General features: G+C 49.3%; 1 protein-coding gene across 2 annotated transcripts in view; it reads left to right on the top strand.

Annotated features, from left to right (window-relative positions):
• Positions 1–19,142, top strand: part of GALNT16 (polypeptide N-acetylgalactosaminyltransferase 16) — a 97,034-nt gene that overhangs the window by 59,623 nt on the left and 18,269 nt on the right. For both annotated transcript variants that reach the window (XM_067028268.1, XM_059056766.2), the window contains exons 2-9: positions 6,606–6,763; positions 9,261–9,359; positions 10,398–10,465; positions 11,242–11,307; positions 13,704–13,825; positions 16,282–16,369; positions 17,926–18,010; positions 18,307–18,410. In XM_067028268.1, coding sequence (XP_066884369.1) covers positions 6,606–6,763; positions 9,261–9,359; positions 10,398–10,465; positions 11,242–11,307; positions 13,704–13,825; positions 16,282–16,369; positions 17,926–18,010; positions 18,307–18,410 — 790 coding nt within the window. The remainder of the gene's footprint in view (positions 1–6,605; positions 6,764–9,260; positions 9,360–10,397; positions 10,466–11,241; positions 11,308–13,703; positions 13,826–16,281; positions 16,370–17,925; positions 18,011–18,306; positions 18,411–19,142) is intronic.

Here is a 19,142-nt window from a genome sequence, read left to right as displayed (position 1 = left end):
CTTTTTGTCTTGTTTATAGTTTCCTTTGCTTTGCAAAAGCTTTTAAGTGTCATTAGGTCCCATTTGTTTATTTTTGTTTTTATTTCCATTACTCTAGGAGCTGGGTCAAAAAAGATCTTGCTGGGATTTATGTCAAAGAGTGTTCTTCCTATGTTTTCCTCTAAGAATTTTATAGTGTCCGGTCTTACATTTAGGTCTCGAATCCATTTTGAGTTTATTTTTGTGTATGGTGTTAGGGAATGCTCTAATTTCATTCTTTTACATGTAGCTGTGCAGTTTTCCCAGTACTATTTATAGAAGAGACTGTCTTTTCCCCATTGTATATCCTTGCCTCCTTTGGCATAGATTCATTGACCATAGGTGTGTGGGTTTATCTCTGGGCTTTCTATCCTGTTCCACTGATCTGTATTTCTGTTTTTCTCCCAGTACTATATTGTCTTGATTACTATAGCTTTGTAGTATAGTCTGAAATGAGGGAGTATGATTCCTCCAGCTCCGTTTTTTTTCCCTCAAGATTGCTTTGGCTATTTGGGGTCTTTTGGGTCTCCATACAAATTTTAAGATTTTTTGTTCTAGTTCTGTAAAAAATACCATTGGTCATTTGATAGGGATTGCATTGAATCTGTAGATTGCTTTGGGTAGTATAGTCGTTTTCATAATGTTGATTCTTCCAATCCAAGAACATGGTATATCTCTCCATCTGTTTGTATCATCTTTAATTTCTTTCATCAGTGTCTTATAGTTTTCTGCATACAGGTCTTTTGTCTCCCTAAGTAGGTTTACTCCTAGGTATTTTATTCTTTTTGTTGCAGTGGTAAATGGGAGTGTTTCCTTAATTTCTCTTTCATATTTTTCATCATTAGTGTATAGGGATGCAAGAGATTTCTGTGCATTAATTTTGTATCCCGCAACTTTACCAAATTCATTGATTAGCTCTAGTAGTTTCCTGGTGGCATCTTTAGGATTCTCTATGCATAGTATCATGTCATCTGCCAACAGTGGCAGTTTAACTTCTTTTCCAATTTGTATTCGTTTTATTTCTTTTTCTTCTCTAATTGCCATGGCTAGGACTTGCAAAACTATGCTGAATAATAGTGCTGAGAGTGGACATTCTTATCTTCTTCCTGATATTAGAGGAAATGCTTTCAGTTTTTCACCATTGAGACTGATGTTTGCTGTGGGTTTGTCTTATACGGCCTTTATTATGTTGAGGTAGGTTCCCTGTATGCCCACTTTCTGGAGAGTTTTTATCATAACTGGGTGTTGAATTTTGTCAAAGCTTTTTCTGCATCTATTGAGATGATCATATGGTTTTTCTTCTTCAATTTCTTAATATGGTGTATCACTTTGATTGATTTGCATATATTGAAGAATCCTTGCATCCCTGGGATAAATCCCACTTGATCATGGTGTATGATCCTTTTACTGTGTTGTTGGATTCTGTTTCCTAGTATTTTGTTGAGGATTTTTGCAGTTATATTCATGAGTGATATTGGTCTGTAATTGTCTTTTTCTCTAGTATCTTTGTCTGGTTTTGGTATCAGGGTGATGGTGGCTTCGTAGAATGATTTTGGGAGTGTTCCTTCCTCTGCAATTTTTTGGAAGAGTTTGAGAAGGATGGGTGTTAGCTCTTCTCTAAGTGTTTGATAGAATTCATCTGTGAAGCCATCTGGTCCTGGACTTTTGTTTGTTGGAAGATTTTTAATCACGGTTTCAATTTCATTACTTGTGATTGGTCTGTTCACATTTTCTATTTCTTCCTGGTTCAGTCTTGGAAGGTTATACCTTTCTAAGAATTTGTCCATTTCTTCCAGGTTGCCCATTTTATTGGCATAGAGTTGCTTGTAGTAGTCTCTTAGGATGCTTTGTATTTCTGTGGTGTCTGTTGTAACTTCTCCCTTTTCATTTAAAATTTTATTGATTTGAGTTCTCTCCCTCTTTTTCTTGATGAGTCTGGCTACTGGTTTATCAATTTTGTTTATCTTCTCAAAGAACCAGCTTTTAGTTTTATTGATATTTGCCATTGTTTTCTTTGTTTCTATTTCATTTATTTGTGCTCTGATATTTATGATTTCTTTCCTTCTGCTAACTTTGGGTTTTGCTTGTTCTCTCTCTAGTTCCTTTAGGTGTAAGGTTAGATTGTTTATTTGAGATTTTTCTTGTTTCTTGAGGTAGGCTTGTATTGCTATAAACTTCCCTCTTAGAACTGCTTTGGCTGCATCCCATAGGTTTTGGATCATCATGTTTTCATTGTCATTGGTCTCTAGGTATATTTTATTTCCTCTTTGATTTCTTCAGTGATCTCTTGGTTATTTAATAATGTATTGTTTAGCCTCCATGTGTTTGTGTTTACTATATTTTTTTTCCTGTAATTAATTTCTAATCTCGTAGCATTGTGGTCAGAAAAGATGCTTGATATGATTTCAATTTTGTTAAATTTACTGAGGCTTGATTTGTGACCCAAGATGTGAACTATCCTGGAGAATGTTCCATGTGCAGTTGAGAAGAAAGTGTAATCTGCTGTTTTTGGATGGAATGTACTATAAATATCAATTAAATCTATCTGGTCTATTGTGTCTTTTTTGTGTGTGTGTGGTATACAGGTCTCTCACCACCATGGCCTCTCCTGTTGTGGAGCACAGGCTCCGGACGCACAGGCTCAGCAGCCATGGCCCACGGGGCCGCTCTGCAGCATGTGGGATCCTCCCGGACAGGGACACGAACCCGCGTCCCTTGCACCGACAGGCAGACTCTCAACCACTGCGCCACCAGGGAAGCCCTATTGTGTCATTTAAAGCTTGTGTTCCCTTATTAATTTTCTGTTCGGATGATCTGTCCATTTGTGTAAGTGAGGTGTTAAAGTCGCCCACCGTTATTGTGTTACTGTCGATTTCCTCTTTTATAGGTGTTCTCAGTTGCCTATGTATTGAGGTGCTCCTATGTTGGGTGCGTACACATTTATAATTGTTATATCTTCTTCTTGGATTGATCCCTTGATCATTATGTAGTGTCCTTCCTTGTCTCTTGTAACATTCTTTATTTTAAAGTCTATTTTATCTGATATGAGCATTGCTATTCCAGCTTTCTTTTGATTTCCATCTGCATGGGATATCTTTTTCCATCCCCTCACTTTCAGTCTGTATGTGTCCCTAGGTCTGAAGTGGGTCTCTTGTAGACAGCATATATATGGGTGTTGTTTTTGTATCCATTCAGCGAGCCTGAGTCTTTTGGTTGGAGCACTTAATCCATTCACTTTTAAGGTAATTATCGATATGTATGTTCCTATTACCATTTTCTTAATTGTTATAGGTTTGGTTTTGTAGGTCCTTTTCTTCTCTTGTGTTTCCCACTTAGAGAAGTTCCTTTAGAATTTGTTGTAGAGCTGGTTTGGTGGTGCTGTATTCTCTTAGCTTTTGCTTGTCTGTAAAGCTTTTGATTCCTCTGTGGAATCTGAATGAGATCCTTGCTGAGTAGAGCAATCTTGGTTGTAGGTTCTTCCCTTTCATCACTTTAAATATGTCATGCCACTCCCTTCTGGCTTGTAGAGTTTCTGCTGAGAAATCAGCTGTTAACCTTAAGGGAGTTCCTTTGTATGTTATTTGTCGTTTTTCCCTTGTTGCTTTCAATAATTTTTATTTGTCTTTAACCTTTGCTAATTTGATTATTATGTGGCTCGGCATGTTCCTCCTTGGGTTTATCCTGCCCAGGACTCTCTGTGTTTCCTGGACTTGGATGGCTATTTCCTTTCCCATGTTAGGGAAGTTTTCGACTATAATCTCTTCAAATATTTTCTCAGGTCCTTTCTCTCTCTCTTCTCCTTCTGGGACCACTATAATGCAAATTTGTTGTGTTTAATCTTGTCCCAGAGATCTCTTCGGCTGTTTTCATTTCTTTTCATTTTTTTTTCTTTATTCTGTTCCGTGGCCGTGAAATCCACCATTCTGTCTTCCAGATCACTTATCCGTTCTTCTGCCTCTGTTATTCTGCTATTGATTCCTTCTAGTGTATTTTTCATTTCAGTTATTTTATTATTCATCTGTTTGTTTGTTCTTTAATTCTTCTAGGTCTTTGTTAAACATGTCTTACATCTTCTCGATATTTGCCTCCATTCTTCTTCTGAGGTCCAGGATCATCTTCACTGTCATTATTCTGAATTCTTTCTCTGGAAGATTGCCTATCTCCACTTCATTTAGTTGTTTTCCTGGGGTTTTATCTTGTTCCTTCATCTGGTATATAGCCCTCTGCCTTTCATCTTGTCTGTCTTTCTGTGAATGTGGTTTTTGTTCCACAGGCTACAGGATTGTAGTTCTTCTTGCTTCTGCTGTCTGCCCTCTGGTGGATGAGGCTATCTAAGAGGCTTGTGCAAGCTTCCTGATGGGAGGGACTGGTGGTGGGTAGAGCTGGCTGTTGCTCTGGTGGGCAGAGCTCAGTAAAACTTTAGTCCGCTTGTTTGCTGATGGGTGGGGCTGGGTTCCCTCCCTGTTGGTTGTTTGGCCTGAGGCAACCCAACACTGGAGCCTACCCGGCTCTTTGGTGGGGCTAATGGCTGACTCTGGGAGGGCTCACGCCAAGAAGTACTTCCCAGAACTTCTGCTGCCAGTGTCCTTGTCCTCACAGTGAGCCACAGCCACCCCCGCCTCTGCAGGAGACCCTCCAACACTAGCAGGTAGGTCTGTTTCAGTCTCCTATGGGGTCACTACTCCTTCCCCTGGGTCCCGATACTCACGCTGCTTTGTGTGTGCCCTCCAAGAGTGGACTCTCTGTTTCCCCCAGTCCTGTCGAAGTCCTGCAATCAAATCCCACTAGCCCTCAAACTCTGATTCTCTAGGAATTCCTTCTCCCGTTGCTGGACCCCCAGGTTGGGAAGCCTGACATGGGGCTGAGAACCTTCACTCCAGTGGGTGGACTTCTGTGGTATAAGTGTTCTCCAGTTTGTGAGTCACCCACACAGCAGTTATGGTTTTTGATTTTATTGTGATTGCACCCCTCCTACCGTCTCATTGTGGCTTCTCCTTTGTCTTTGGATGTGAGGTATCTTTTTTGGTGAGTTCCAGTGTCTTCCTGTCGATGATTTTTCAGCAGTTAGTTGTGATTCCGGTGCTCTCGCAAGAGGAAGTGAATGCACGTCTTTCTACTCCACCATCTTGAATCAATCCTCCCCTTCCACTCGTTCTTTCTTTCCTGCAATGGATTGCGAGTCTTTGGGGACTCTGACCCATCTGTCCAGTCCCTGGCATGGCACCAAATAAGAATATCACAGCGTGGCAGTGCGGCTCTTGTCACCATCCTGAGTATGTGTGCGGCACAGGGCTGGCCAGTACACATGAGGAAACCTCCCTCACTGGCTCTGACCTCAGGGAGCTCAGGAACTGGCTCCTAGGGGCAGAACAGTACAGGGAGGCAGCCCTGGGAGACAGGCACTCCCCAGAACCTTTGCATTCCTGTCCCATGAAGCTGGGAGCTAGGCTCTCAGGGAATGTGGAGGCCTGGGCTGCTGGTGGATCACCCAACACATCCATCTCCCCTCCACAGGTCGAGCTGTCTTCTTGGGACTGTCCCTCTAGAGACTAGGCCTGTGATGGAGTTCTCACGCAGGGGTTCTGTGCCTGGACAACTCTCACATACCTTCCTGCTGCCCCTGTGCGCCCACAGCTCCTGCCCAGGCTGCTGGTCAGGTGGAAGGGGCGGAGTCGAGATGCACTCACCGTTGATGATATTTCCAGGCAACATCCGGCAGGCAGTGTGTTTCAGATAATGAGATGTCAGGATCCATCCACTCATCCATGCATCTCAGATGTATCTTTCCCCAGTGTCTTTCATGGGGGTACTTTGGGAGCACAAAGCAGGGTGTAGCTAAGAGGAGGGAGGCTGGGCCATGGCATCTGTCATCCATCACTCCCCAGCACTTAGCACCGGGGTGCCCGGGAGGCCTGACATGAGCTATTTCAGCAGCAAACACAAGTCCCAGAGAAGATGCATCACTGCCTGTGCATTTGCGTCCTAGCAGCTCTGGCATTAGCCTGTGAGGGCCCGCCTGACCTCACAGGTGGTTCTCTGGGCAGCAGCTTGTCCCAGTGCTGGAGGTTTTACTGATCAGGCACCTCCTGCATGCCTAGCCCAGCATCAGGCCCAAGTTTATCCCTAGGAGACTGTCAATCTGCAGGTTGCTTGGTGACCTCTCAGGACACCTCATCTTGGGGGTCAGGTGCCCTCCAGGTGTCACCATCTCCATATCCAGCGAAGAACAGTGGTCAAGAGTATGGGCTTCAGAGTCAGAACAACCATTTTGACTCCAGAAACCTGTGACTTACTAGCTCTGACCCTGAGCTTTTTTATTAATAGGCTTTATTTTTTAAGAGCAGTTTTAGGTGCACAAAATTGAGCGGAAAGTACGGAGAGTTCCCGTGTACTCCCTGCCCCCACACATGGGGGTACTGTCACGAGCCTCAGTTTCCTCATCTGTACAATGGGGGAAATAACGATCTCCTGCTCACAGGTACAAATGAGGTAATGCAGTTGGGTCCTACCGTGTCGTAAGTGCTTACCACACAGTGGCTACTTTTTCCTCTTGCCTGTGGCCCCTCTGATGCTGACCTTTGTCTCAGGTGACAGGAACACCCTCGAAAGGCTTTGATGAGAAGGCGTACCTGGCAGCCAAGCAGCTGAAGCCTGGAGAGGACCCCTACAGACAGCATGCCTTCAACCAGCTGGAGAGCGACAAGCTGAGCCCCGACCGGCCCATCCGGGACACCCGCCATTACAGGTGTGGCCTCCATTGTGCCGGTGGAGAAAGAAAGGTGGAGGGAAGGGCCAGCACCAGTTGGCTTTTCTTTCAGTCATGTGGATTTAAGAAACGAGGAAGATTTCCTCAGGATCGGTCCAGCTATTGAGACATTCAAACCCTTACCGTCTGTCGTCTTCCTGACTCATCTTTATTTCATTGACCTCCTGAGAGCCTGGGAGGTCCAAGGAGACTTCCCAGCGAGGCCAGAGAGGCCCCTAAGTGCCTCAGGCTGGAATCCCAGCAAGAGTGACCTGCCAGGGGACCACGGGGAGGTCTGAAGGGGGTGGGCTAGCCTGGCGTTCTTAGTGCCCATCTGGTGATGTCTGAGGTGAAGAGGGGCCGCCAGCCCTGCCTGCACTGTGCAAACAGTAGAGTGCTGTGCACCGCCCCACTGGTATCCCTTTCCTTCCTCTCTTCCTGCCCCACTGCCTCTACCTCCTCAGCAACTCCCAGAAATGCTTGACAGTCTTGCTCTTTGCTCTCCCGGAGTGGTAGGTGGGAGAGGCCCTAGACCTCAAGGACGCCTTCCATGCCCATCCCAGCTTGGACTCTGCTCAGTGTGAGTGGGCAAGTTATCAGTCCCCTCCCTGGTTCAGGCCCTTGTAGTGTCCCGTCTGGATGATACGAGTCTCCACCTTCAATCTCTCCTCTTCCTGCCCTCACCCATGGGTACAGTCTAAGCTCCTTTCCCTGAAGTACAAGCCACCTGGTCCCCTCCGAGCCTCTGCTCCTTTGCATCTAGTCCTTGGTGCCCCCTCAGTCCTGGACTCCTGTGGCCTCCCTCCTTGTTTCCACACACAGGCCGTTTCCTCTGCCTGCACACCTCCCCGCCACACCCTTATGACTCTCCTCAGTGTCCTCTCCTCCGGGGAAGGTTCTTTACCAACCCAGGCTGGTTTTGGGGGCCTCCTCTGTGCTCTGTGCAGACATCGATCAAGGCAGCGAGGGGCGCGGGGGTGGTTGGAGATGACCCACTCGTGCGCCTGCAGCTTTGAATGGCCAGCATGGGCTGCGTTGGAGCCAACTGTGTGCCCAGCGCCGGGCAGGTCCTGGTTTGAGGGTAGGCGAGGGTGACTTGGGTCAAGATTGCTTTTCCTTCTGAAGCAGCTACTCTGCAGCACAACGGATGTATGTGAGATAAAGGTGCAGAAGGGGGCCTGCTTCTAGCACCTTCCTTGTCACTCACGGAGACCAGAAGTCCAGTGGGCTTGGCATCCTTCCTGGGCACTAGATCCTTGGGGTTCAAAGACAGAGACCTGGGGCCATAGAGGTCAGTGCAGGGGGGCTGGGTGCCCAGGAAGTGACTGCTTCTCCCAGGGCTCCCCATCTCAACAGACCAAGCCCCCTCCTACCCCCAAACCCACAAGCCTCGGGGAGGAGAGGCACTTGGGATGCCTGGCTTCCCAGGGCAGAGGTGAATTTCTCTACCCCTCCCACTCCCCGACATCCTCTCTCAAGGAGGATTATTTTAAGGCCTCGCAGGATTTCTCCGGTGGGGGTCTCAGGCTAGTGGAACTTGCCTGTCTGACCTGGGCTGCTCTGCAGGGCAGGCAATGGGCCTGGGAATTCGGCTGTAAGCCGCTGTCAGTGGAATGAATGCCATAATGAAAAAACAGTCACCACTGGAATAGTCAGAGAGCAATTGTAATAAAGAAGATTGCCATGAAAACTAGCACTGCGGCTGCCTTCCCGCCGCGGCCCCAGGAGCACCAATAAATGCATTCACAGAAGCATTTGCAGACCCGACAAGGATGAAGCCTGGCAGGGATGGATCGTTTTAATTCCCTTTTCTGAGCATGGGGAAGCTAATGGGCCCAAAATGTGGTGTCTGGAGAAGGCGGAGCACAGAGCTGCTGGGGGAGGGAGTGAGGTAGGGGAACTGCCTTTGGTGTCTCCTCAGAGACTTGGTTTCCCCTAGGTGTCCCAGGCCCCCTGGGAAGAGTGAGGCTCCTCCCCTGCCTGGTGTCACCAGGTGGCTCTTAATGGTGGCAGCGAGAGGGAGGAATTCACGGGAGGGCAGGATGGGAACGATTCCTCTCCAGATCCCACCAGATGCCGGAGCCGCTACATCCGAAGGAAGAAGCTACAGGGTGTCAGAGACAAAGAGAGGCCATTTTTCCCCCTCTCCCCTCCGCCATTTTGTCTCTCTTGGCTGCCCCATAGGGCAGAGAGTTCTGTCTGTTGGTCCGGGGCTTGATCCTGGGGCCTGGGTGGTGCCTATACACGTCGATCCCTCCTCAATACTTCAGTGACTGTGGGGCTCCGAGGGCTCTAGGTCTTTTGTAAAGAGCACCCAGGCCTGTGAAGGTGCCCCAACCTGTGCTTCCCTTCAAGGACTCCAGGCTGGGCGGCCTGAGTGGGGTGGGCATGGGTGTGGAGGCCCAGGGCCCACGCCCGGCTTCAGACAAACAGAAGCTTAAGCCTGCCCTGAGAACACTCTCACAGCTGCCCTCTGACCTCTCTGCTCTCTTCTCAGTTGCCCATCCGTGTCCTATTCCTCAGACCTGCCGGCCACCAGCGTCATCATCACCTTCCACAACGAAGCCCGCTCTACCCTCCTACGCACAGTGAAGAGGTAAGTCCCGAAGCCCCTCTACCCTCCTGCACACGGTGAAAACGTAAGCCCCCCCCGCCTTGGACCTTTCATCTCAGTGGTGCTGCTCCCCCAGGCCTCGGGGATCTGCTGGGCCCTGGCAGGGGAGGACACTGAGACTGGGTGTTGTGGCCAGACGGCGTGAAGACCAGCGGGTACTGGCATTTGCGTCTAGTACCCGGGGTATTGGACGGGGTTCTGCCCTTCTGAGAGGCTGAGGCTGGTGCATCAGGGTCAGGGAGACCTAAGAAGTCCAACTGTTAGAGAGATGCACAAACACAAGGTCAGTTCCCCAGGACTCAGGCAGAAATGCAGGGGTCAGGAGCCCAGGGCGGTGGGGACAGACGTGAGGCCTCAGGTGGTTGGCTGCCAGCCCAGTAGGCACCTGACAGCGATTCAGACAGAGGTGGCCCTCCTGTTCTCCTAAGCTTGGCCCCGTGGTCAAGTTTGACTTCTACTCACCTCATTTCTTAATGAACTTAGATAAGAATAGGATTCAGAATGGAGTACCCAGTGATATTCCAGGGATTAAAGAAGTTTAGATTTCCTTCCCCAGGGAGTGAAGGAGGAGGAGGGATGGTGGGAGGGAAAGAGCTGGCGGGGGAGCTTTCTGAGAACACCCCTCCTGACCCATCAGGCCAGAAGGAGCCTCGCTAGCTTTCCGAGCAGACAGCTTCGGGGCCGGCGGGGGTTGTCCTCAGGTGGGCTTGTTAAGCCCAGGTAGCCAGAGCAGCTAAGGTCCTCCCTCAACAGCTAAAGTAGGGCAGCCCCTACCCCCCATCTGGGGTGGGTCCCAAGTACCTGAGGGTCCAGGCAGCAGGGTCAGGAGGGTCTTGGAGGAACCTGAGGAACACGCTGCCCCTCAGCCATTGACCAAGGCCCGGAAGGTTTGCTAGCAGCTAGCTGTCCATGGCCGGTGTGCTGGCTTCCGAGGTGGGTGGTGGGGGAACCCATGGCAGGAAGAAGGAAGTAGAAGGTGGCCCCTAAATCTGGGCTCCTCTGTCCCCGTCACTCCTCCAGCGTCCTGAACAGAACTCCTGCCAGCCTGATCCAGGAGATCATTCTAGTGGATGACTTCAGTTCAGATCGTAAGTATGCACCTTCTTTTTTTGCACCCCTTCACACCCCATTTCCCCAGAATGCCAAGGGAAGCACTCTTGAGGTTGTTCTGGCCATCACAGGCTGACCTCTGCTCCCCAAAGGGATCTTCAGTCTTTTCTAGGTGCCCTCCCTGGCTCTGCTCCCTGGTGCAAAAGGAGTGGTGTTGCTTTGCTGGGGCACCAGTGAGATGACATTAAAAAAACAATTAGGGCTTCCCTGGTGGCGCAGTGGTTGAGAGTCCGCCTGTCGATGCAGGGGACACGGGTTCGTGCCCCGGTCCGGGAGGATCCCGCGTGCCGCGGAGCGGCTGGGCCCGTGAGCCGTGGCCGCTGAGCCTGCGCGTCCGGAGCCTGTGCTCCGCGGCGGGAGAGGCCACAGCAGTGAGAGGCCCGCGTACCGCAAAAAAAAAAAAAAAAAAAAAAAAACAATTAAACTGCATCAGCAGCATCCTTCATTATCCCAACTGCCGTGTGCAGAATATTGTCCCCACAATCTAGCTCCGAGGCTGTTGGACTGGTGACAGTGCTGGTGCTCTCTGGTGCCCCCTGGGGGGTAATGCCACAAGTACAGGCAGTCCTCAGTCTGGCCGGGGAGTGGAGGACAGGGCAGTCCTTTGGCCAGTGGAGATGACCCCTCTCCTCCATGCCTCGCCTTCCCCTGGGCCTGGTCTGGAGAAGCTCCTGGGAAGTTCCAGTAGTGGTCGAACCACATGTGGTCTGATGTCAATATCTGAATGAGCTTGTTTCCTTCTCTCCACCCTCAGCTGAAGACTGTCTTCTCCTGACCAGGATCCCCAAGGTCAAATGCCTGCGCAATGACCGGCGGGAAGGTAAGTTCTTAGACCCTAGGTGCCACCGCAGACCTCTTTTGATCTAGACTTCTGCACCTCCCCGCTCCCTTTTGGTGCCATGTCATACCAAGCCAGCGTGGTCCTGCTGCATTCCTGGTGGCCAGGACCAAGGTCTGGGGAAAGACACTCTTGGTATCTTGGGTCAGCCCCTATCACAGTATGACTGTAGGTAAGTAGCTCTACTTCCGGCTGCCTTCTTTGTCTCTCATGAGAAATGGGAATAATGATAGTACCCTTTCTGTCCTGCACAGTTATTGTAAGGATTAAATGCTTTGAGAAAAACCACAGGGCAGTATAAAGCAGATGTGACCTCACTTCCAATCAAGAGGTGTTTGGGGGCTTCCCTGGTGGCGCAGTGGTTGAGAATCCGCCTACCGATGCAGGGGACACGGGTTCGTGCCCCGGTCCGGGAAGATCCCACATGCCGCGGAGCGGCTGGGCCCGTGAGCCATGGCCGCTGAGCCTGCGCGTCCGGAGCCTGTGCTCCGCAATGGGAGGGGCCCCAGTGGTGAGAGGCCCGCGTACCGAAAAAAAAAAAGAGGTGTTTTGGAGCACCGACTACAGCATAGGATTGTACACGACACTCTAGGGGACACAAAAGAAGTATAAATACGGTCCCTGCCCTCGGAGAGCTTATTATGGAGCTGAGGCCGGTTATAATTATATGGGGGTAGAAAGGAGATGGAGGAGAGGGAGCCGAAGGAGAGGGGAATGATCAGAGAGGGGGCCTGGATTGGGTGAAGGGGTTGTGAGACAGATGAATAGGGCACAAGGGAGGGCGTTTCAGGCCCGAGGACTCCACGAGCAAAGGCATCAGTGCGGCCTAGGTGCAGGAAGTACTAACAGCGTCTTCCTACATTTCCTGCATTCTCACCCTGTAGCATTCACTCTGCCCACATTCTCATGTTCAGTCCTCCTAAGAGCCCATCATTCTGTTTTGCAAATAAAGAAACTGGGGTTTAAGAAGGTTCAGTAATTTGCCTGGAGTGATGAATAAAGGAACCAGGATTCCACCCCGAAGCAGGGGGCCCACCCAGAGCCCAGCCTCTTAACCTCCCTCTATTTAGTCTCCCTTCCTGGGAGAATTGGGCCTGGTCAGCACGAGGAATGAGTGGGGTGAGGATAGATGACGGGGTGGGGGGGGACATTTAGACTTAATAAAGCAGAGAATAGGGAGCCACTGAAGATGAGAGAGGGAGAGGGAGAAAAAGAGGGAGAGAGAGAGGAAGGAAGGAAGGAAGGAAGGAAGGAAGGAAGGAAGGAAGGAAGGAAGGAAGGAAGGAAGGAAGGAAGGAGGGAGGGAGGGAGGGAGGGAGGGAGGGAGGGAGGGAGGGAGGGAGGGAGGGAGGGAGGGAGGGAGGGAGGGAGGGAGGGAGGGAAGAAAGGAAGGAAGGAAGGAAGGAAAGAGATGTGATGGGTGTATTTAAGAAAGTCCAGTCAGGTCGAAGGGACCTTTAAACTGGAATGGAAGAGGCCAGAGGAGAGATCTCTCCCAAGCACTGGGTTGCAGGTGCCTTTAGGTCTGGGAGTATGCTGTTCCCTGGGGTTTTACCCAACATAGATGTAAATTTATGATTAGGTGCTTTACAGCTCCCTGTGGAGTAGAAGGATGGGACAGTAGAGTGCCGGGCAGAGGTGTGGCCAGGGAAATCTCCCCACACCAGTGGCTGCTCTGTCAGGCACAAGACCATCTGGGTCTCCTCTCTCCTGATCAGGCAAGTCCCCAGCTCCGACCAGGGTGCTGCCAAAAGCGAAGCCATTTTTTGACAGTCGACGAGGCTTCGGCGAGACTGGGGAATGAGGTGGAAGCAGAGTAGGATCTCTGCACATGTCGGCTTCCTGGGCACCACGCACTGTCCCCAAGAGGCAGGGATTATTCTCTCTGAATCTGCTGGATAAGAAAACTAAGGCTCAGAGAGGTTAAATAATGTGCTACAGTTAGTGAAGGGGCTGGCATACTAACTCCAGCTTGTCTTAGTCTGGAAGACTCTCTGCATGTCATAGAGGATAGTGCAGCTGGAGGGGACCACCCTGAGGTTCCTAAGTGGTGGTTTCTGGCTCTCCTTTGGTACAAAACCACACTTTATTGCAACTTCTGTTCACTAAACTCTGACTGTTCATCAGTGTGTCCCCAGAGTCCAGTGCCTGGCATGCAGAGGGCACTCAGAGAATAACCTTGGAGTCATGATGGTTGACGGATGGGTGAGAGAAAGAAAAAGAGGGAGGGAAGAAATCAAGAAATACGAAGTAAAGTTAAATCACAATAACGCAGAGGAAACCTCAGCCCTAAGGGGCGGAGAGCCCTGAGACTTTGGGGGGACGGCTGAGCAAATTGGCTCGGTCCCAGCACCATCCTTTATCCCTTCCCATTGCAGGGCTGATCCGGTCCCGAGTTCGCGGGGCAGATGTGGCCGCAGCTGCTGTCCTCACCTTTCTGGACAGCCACTGCGAAGTGAACACCGAGTGGCTGCAGCCCATGCTGCAGCGGGTGAAGGAGGTAAGTCTGTCTGTCCCTGGGGGAGCTCTGGACGTGCCCACAATGTTCTTGGCATGAGGGGGGATGATGAACGGTCTCTGGAGTTGGGCAGGCAGAGTAGGAAGCCTAAATGGTCTGCTCCCTCCTGAGTAACTTCACCTCATTGAGCTTTCTCATCTGCAAACAGGGATAATTGTAATATTTGTCCCACGGGGTTGTGGTGAGAATTAAATTGGCTGAAAGCCTGAGTGAGCCACAAAGCTCCTACTACGAATGGGTGGTGTTGTTTTCCTCCTGAGGGAGTGATGAGGGCTGAGGGTGAGTCAAGCTGGGAAGCCTGAGAAGGAGGGAGGAGAGGATGGTGTTCTCAAGCAGGGGGGCCCTCCCATGTGCCTGCTGTTCTCTAGAATGGGGAGGATTTGGACATATGGAGCATAGGATGAGGTGATTTCAACTCAACCATAAAAGGCAAATAACCCAATTTAAAAATGAGAAAAGGGGCTTTCCTGGTGGCACAGTGGTTAAGAATCCACCTGCCAATGCAGAGGACATGGGTTCGAGCCCTGGTCCAGGAAGATCCCACAGGCCACGGAACAACTAAGCCCATGTGCCACAACTACTGGAGCGCGGGCGCCTAGAACCCACGCTCCACAACAAGAGAAGCCACCGCATTGAGAAGCCCAGGCACCGCAATGGAAAATAGACAAATGGTCAACAAGCACATGAAAAGATGCTCAACGTTAAGTCATTAGGGAAATGCAAGTCAAAAACACAATGAGGTACCACTTGATACCTACCAGATGGTTATAATCAAAAGGATGGACAGTACAAGTGCTGGTGAGGATGTAGATAAATAGGAGTCTTTATACATTGCTGGGGAGCATGTCAAATGGTGCTGTTTTCCACTTTGGAAAACAGTCTGGCACTTCCTCAAAAGTTTAAACATAGACTTACCATATGACCCAGCAATTCCTCTGCTAGGTAGATACTCAAGAGAAATGAAAACATACTCCACACAAAAACTTGTGCCTGAGTGTTCAGAGCAGTGTTATTCAGAATAGCTGAAACATGGAAACAGCAAAATGTCTATCAACCGTGAATGGGTAAACAGAATGATATCCATACAGTGGAATACTGTTCAGCCATAAAAAGAATGAAGTAATGTTACAATATGGATGAACTTTGAAAACCTTACGCTAAGTGAAAGAAGCCAGTAACAAAAACTGCATATTATATGATTCCATTTATATGAAATGTCCAGAATAAATAAATCCGTACAAATACAAAGTGGATTAGCGGTTGTCAGGGGCTGGAGGGAGGGGGGGTATGGGGAGTGACTGCTAATGGTACAGGGTTTCTTATTGGGGTGATGAAAATGTTTTGGAATTAGAGAGTGGTGACGGTGCCACAACCTTGTGAGTATACTACAAACCACTGAATTGTACACTTTAAAATGGCGAATTTTATGGTATATCAATTATATCTAATAAAATTGTTATAAAAATGTGAATTATATCTCAGTACAAAAAGTCTATAAAAAGGATAAGGTGAGGCCCCCATAGAACACTGTGGGAGACCGTGGATGGTCTCCCCTGATCTGCCACGTCCCACATTTTTGTCATCCTGAGACGGAGTGTGAACTGAGGGGCAGAGAGGGATTCCAAGTTGCAGACAAGAGGATTTTGAGGGTCAGCACAGAATGCAGAGAGAGGAGGGAGAAAACGTCTGTTCCATGTCCCGCCATGGAGGGAGAAAAGAAGAGAACAGACATCCTGCTGATGGAGGGCAATTAAGTTTTGCACGTGGTATGTGATAAAATCCACCACCACCACTATCCCCCCACCCCTCACCCCCAGAAAAAAACCTTTAGTAAAGTTGGCATATTACCACCAATGTTTTGGAGGTGGATTTGTGTCTGGGAGATGATGAAGGGAGTGTGAGTCTGACTTTGAAGTGGATGTGGCGTGAGAGGAGTGCCACCCAGGTTACACAGAGACTGCAGGGTCCCTGCCCTTAAGCTGCTGGTTGTACAGTTGGGAAGACTCAACCTCAGCATGTGCAAAGATGGACGACAATTAGTAAAACAACAGTTCAAACCAGCGACAGAAGATCCACATCAGGCAGCATCTGATTCACTGTCCCAGGAATTGGCTGGTCTATAACTGTGAGAGCAGTTTAAAAGAGGAAGAAGGCCTCAGCCTGCAGCAATCAGGGAGGGCTTTACTGAGGAGGTGAGATCCTGGCAGGGCTCAACAGGATGTGAGAGGAAGAGGCTGGGAGAGCATCGTGCCCATGAGACCCAAGAGGGACCTTCCGGGAGCCTAGATGTGGTGATGCAGGACAGCTCCTGGGAGCCTGACGTGTCCTGCAGGAGGTGCTGTGTGCCCAATGCCTCAGAGAGAACTTCACAGAGCAGGCAGTTGGGCCTTTATTCACAGAGTCCCTGGCCTCACGCCATCTCATGTGTCCTCTCCTAGGATCACACCCGTGTGGTGAGCCCCATCATTGATGTCATCAGTCTGGATAATTTCGCCTACCTTGCTGCATCTGCTGACCTTCGGGGAGGTGGGTCCGGCTCCCAGGGGAGGGGCTCTAGACCTGAAAGGAGGCAGGTGAGGGCAGGCAAAAGCCCTGGCTTGGTGCTCTTCTTCCCAACTGTGCCAGAGCGTCTCACACCCCCACCCCCTTTACCTCTAGAAAAATGAAAGGGGATTGGGTAGAGCCATGGGGTTGGGGACAAAGGGCCAGAGCTGGCAGTTGCAGGCTCCTGGCACAATCAGGGACAGAGCCAAGCTAGTCTCTGATCTTTCCCTCCCCCCAAACTTTCACACATCCTTCTCAAATACTGCCAGCCCGGGGACCATGGCCACAAGTCCTGGCAGAATAACATGATATGACTGCTGTCTTGGGGGTGAGGAAGGGGGAGCCCTCAACTTTGCACGGTTTCCTAACCTGTATACCTGGAAATGGTCTAGACCTGGCCAAATATGCTAGTTATTAGCCACATTTGGCTATTGAGCTCTTGAAATGTGACCGGTCTGAACTGAGATGTGCTGTAAGAAAAAATACACACCAGGTTTTGAAGACTTAGTATGAAAGAATATAAAATACCTCATTAATAATTTGTTGTATTGATTATGAATATGATCATCAATGATAATGATTGAAATGATAGTAGTTTGGATATATTGAATTAAAAATACATTATTCAAATTAATCTCGTATGTTCTTCTCACTTTTTGATATGGCTACTGGAAAAATTTAAATTGCATGTGTGGCTTGCATCTCCAGCTTGCATTGTATTTCTTTTGGGCAGCTCTGGTCTAGACTTTAGAACTGTGCTGTCCAATACAGTAGGTAATAGCCACTTTGGGCTATGTAAATTTAAATTAAGTAAAATTAAGTAAAATTCAAAACTCAGTACCTAAGTTGCCCTAGCAACATTTCAAGTGCTCAATAACCACATGTGACTAGTGTCTACCATGTTGGACAGTGCAGATATAGGACATTTCCATCATTGCAGCAAGTTCTATTGGGCAGGCTGCTCCAGAGAATCTGTTGCCAGGAGCTAATGCACAGAATGGATTTCCTATTTGGGGCTCGGATTTCCAATATATAGACACAGTCATTAGTTAGATGTTGAGGCTGAGTGGGATTCTGAAGGGAGCCAGGCATTTCTCCTTAGGGAAATCACCTCAGGGCCTTTGCACTTGCTGTTCCTCCACCTGGAATTCCCTTTCCCTACGTGTCTGCATGGATCAGTTCTTCATTCAGGTCTCTACTCAAATGTTACCTCCTCAGAGAGCCTTTCCTGGCTACCCTTACTAGAATAGCATGGGTACCCCCCCTTTCTTTTCTTTCTTTTTTTTTTTTTTTAGCACTTTTCAACCCCAACTGACATATTATCCATTTACTGATTTATCTTTGTAAGTCTTTGTCTTACCCAGTAGATTGAAACTCCATAAGGACAGGGACCTGTCTCGTTCTGAATGAAGAAATGACTACATGAATTGCCCAGTGCCTTCTACAAGCTGGGTTCTGATCAAGGGAGACTCTCAGGGGTGGTGGAGTGAGGGGACAAGAGCCCCCGAGCCCCATCCTCACCCTAGTCTGTCCCTTAGGATTTGACTGGAGCCTGCATTTCAAGTGGGAGCAGATCCCTCTGGAGCAGAAGATTGCCCGGACAGACCCCACCAAGCCCATAAGGTCAGGACTGCTGTGGGCTCTGGAGAGAACCCTTCCTTCCCTGAGTCAGGGGCTTTGGAGGCTCCTAGGAGGGCCATTTCAGTTGCCAGGGCTCCTAGGGGTGCACGATCCAAGGGCTAACTCTGTTCTGGGCCCTGGGGAGAGAGAGGCCAGAGGCCAAAAGGTGGGCCAGATATCCGACCCCAGTGACTCTGCAAATAGGGGATGCTAGGGCAAATGGCCTGGGCCCTGGGGCCGTCTAGAGGGGCTCAGATTTTCCAGCTCATGTGTTGCCTCTTTCCTCTCCTTGCTCCCAGGACGCCTGTCATAGCTGGAGGAATCTTCGTGATTGACAAGTCTTGGTTTAACCACTTGGGAAAGTATGATGCCCAGATGGACATCTGGGGGGGAGAGAATTTTGGTAAGTTGGGAAATAACCACAATAATAATAATGGGTAACCTGGATTGAGTGTTTTCTATATGTAAGGACCTAAGGATGTTACACATATTGACTCCTTAAATCCTCACAATGAATCTCTGAAGTTAGTACTATTATATCTCCATTCTACTGGTAAAGAGACCGAGGCACAGAGAGGTTAAGTAATTTGTCCAGAGCCACACAGCTAGTCAACAAAGAGATTAGGTGGTCAGGGAGAACCTGTGGCCACATGGCTAGACACGTGTATGAAGGAAGCACATGGCTGCTTCCCTACAAGAAAGGCTGGGGGTGGCGTGTGCAGTAGGGGGTGGGGGTTAAACATAAGCAATGGGGTCAGATGGCCTGGGTGCAAATCCTGGCCCTACCACCTATAAGTTGTTTGGCCCTGGGCAAGTGAAAGCCTCCCTGAGCCTCAGTTTCCCCAAGAGGCTGTTATAAGTACTAAGTGAGATGAGGGGGGTGAAGATGCTGGCAGCCATTATTATTATTATGAGGCCATAGGAACCCTTTAGCCCCACAAGGAAAGGGAAGAGCCAGTGAACCCCAGGGTCGCTGGTGAGGTTCAGGTGAGATAAAGGCTGGGTACAGATGGAACATCTGATGTGGGTAATTTAAGGGGGGGTTATAAAAGGGCCTATTTACATGGCACAGGCAAATTACTGGGAACCACAAGGGCCAGGGTAGGGCTGGGCTGGTGACTGCTGGGAGGTATAG

This window comes from Kogia breviceps, chromosome 3, assembly GCF_026419965.1.
Source record: "Kogia breviceps isolate mKogBre1 chromosome 3, mKogBre1 haplotype 1, whole genome shotgun sequence".
Lineage (NCBI taxonomy): Eukaryota > Metazoa > Chordata > Mammalia > Artiodactyla > Physeteridae > Kogia > Kogia breviceps.
Note: the sequence above shows the minus strand (reverse complement) of the source record. Positions and strands in the feature narration are given on the sequence as shown.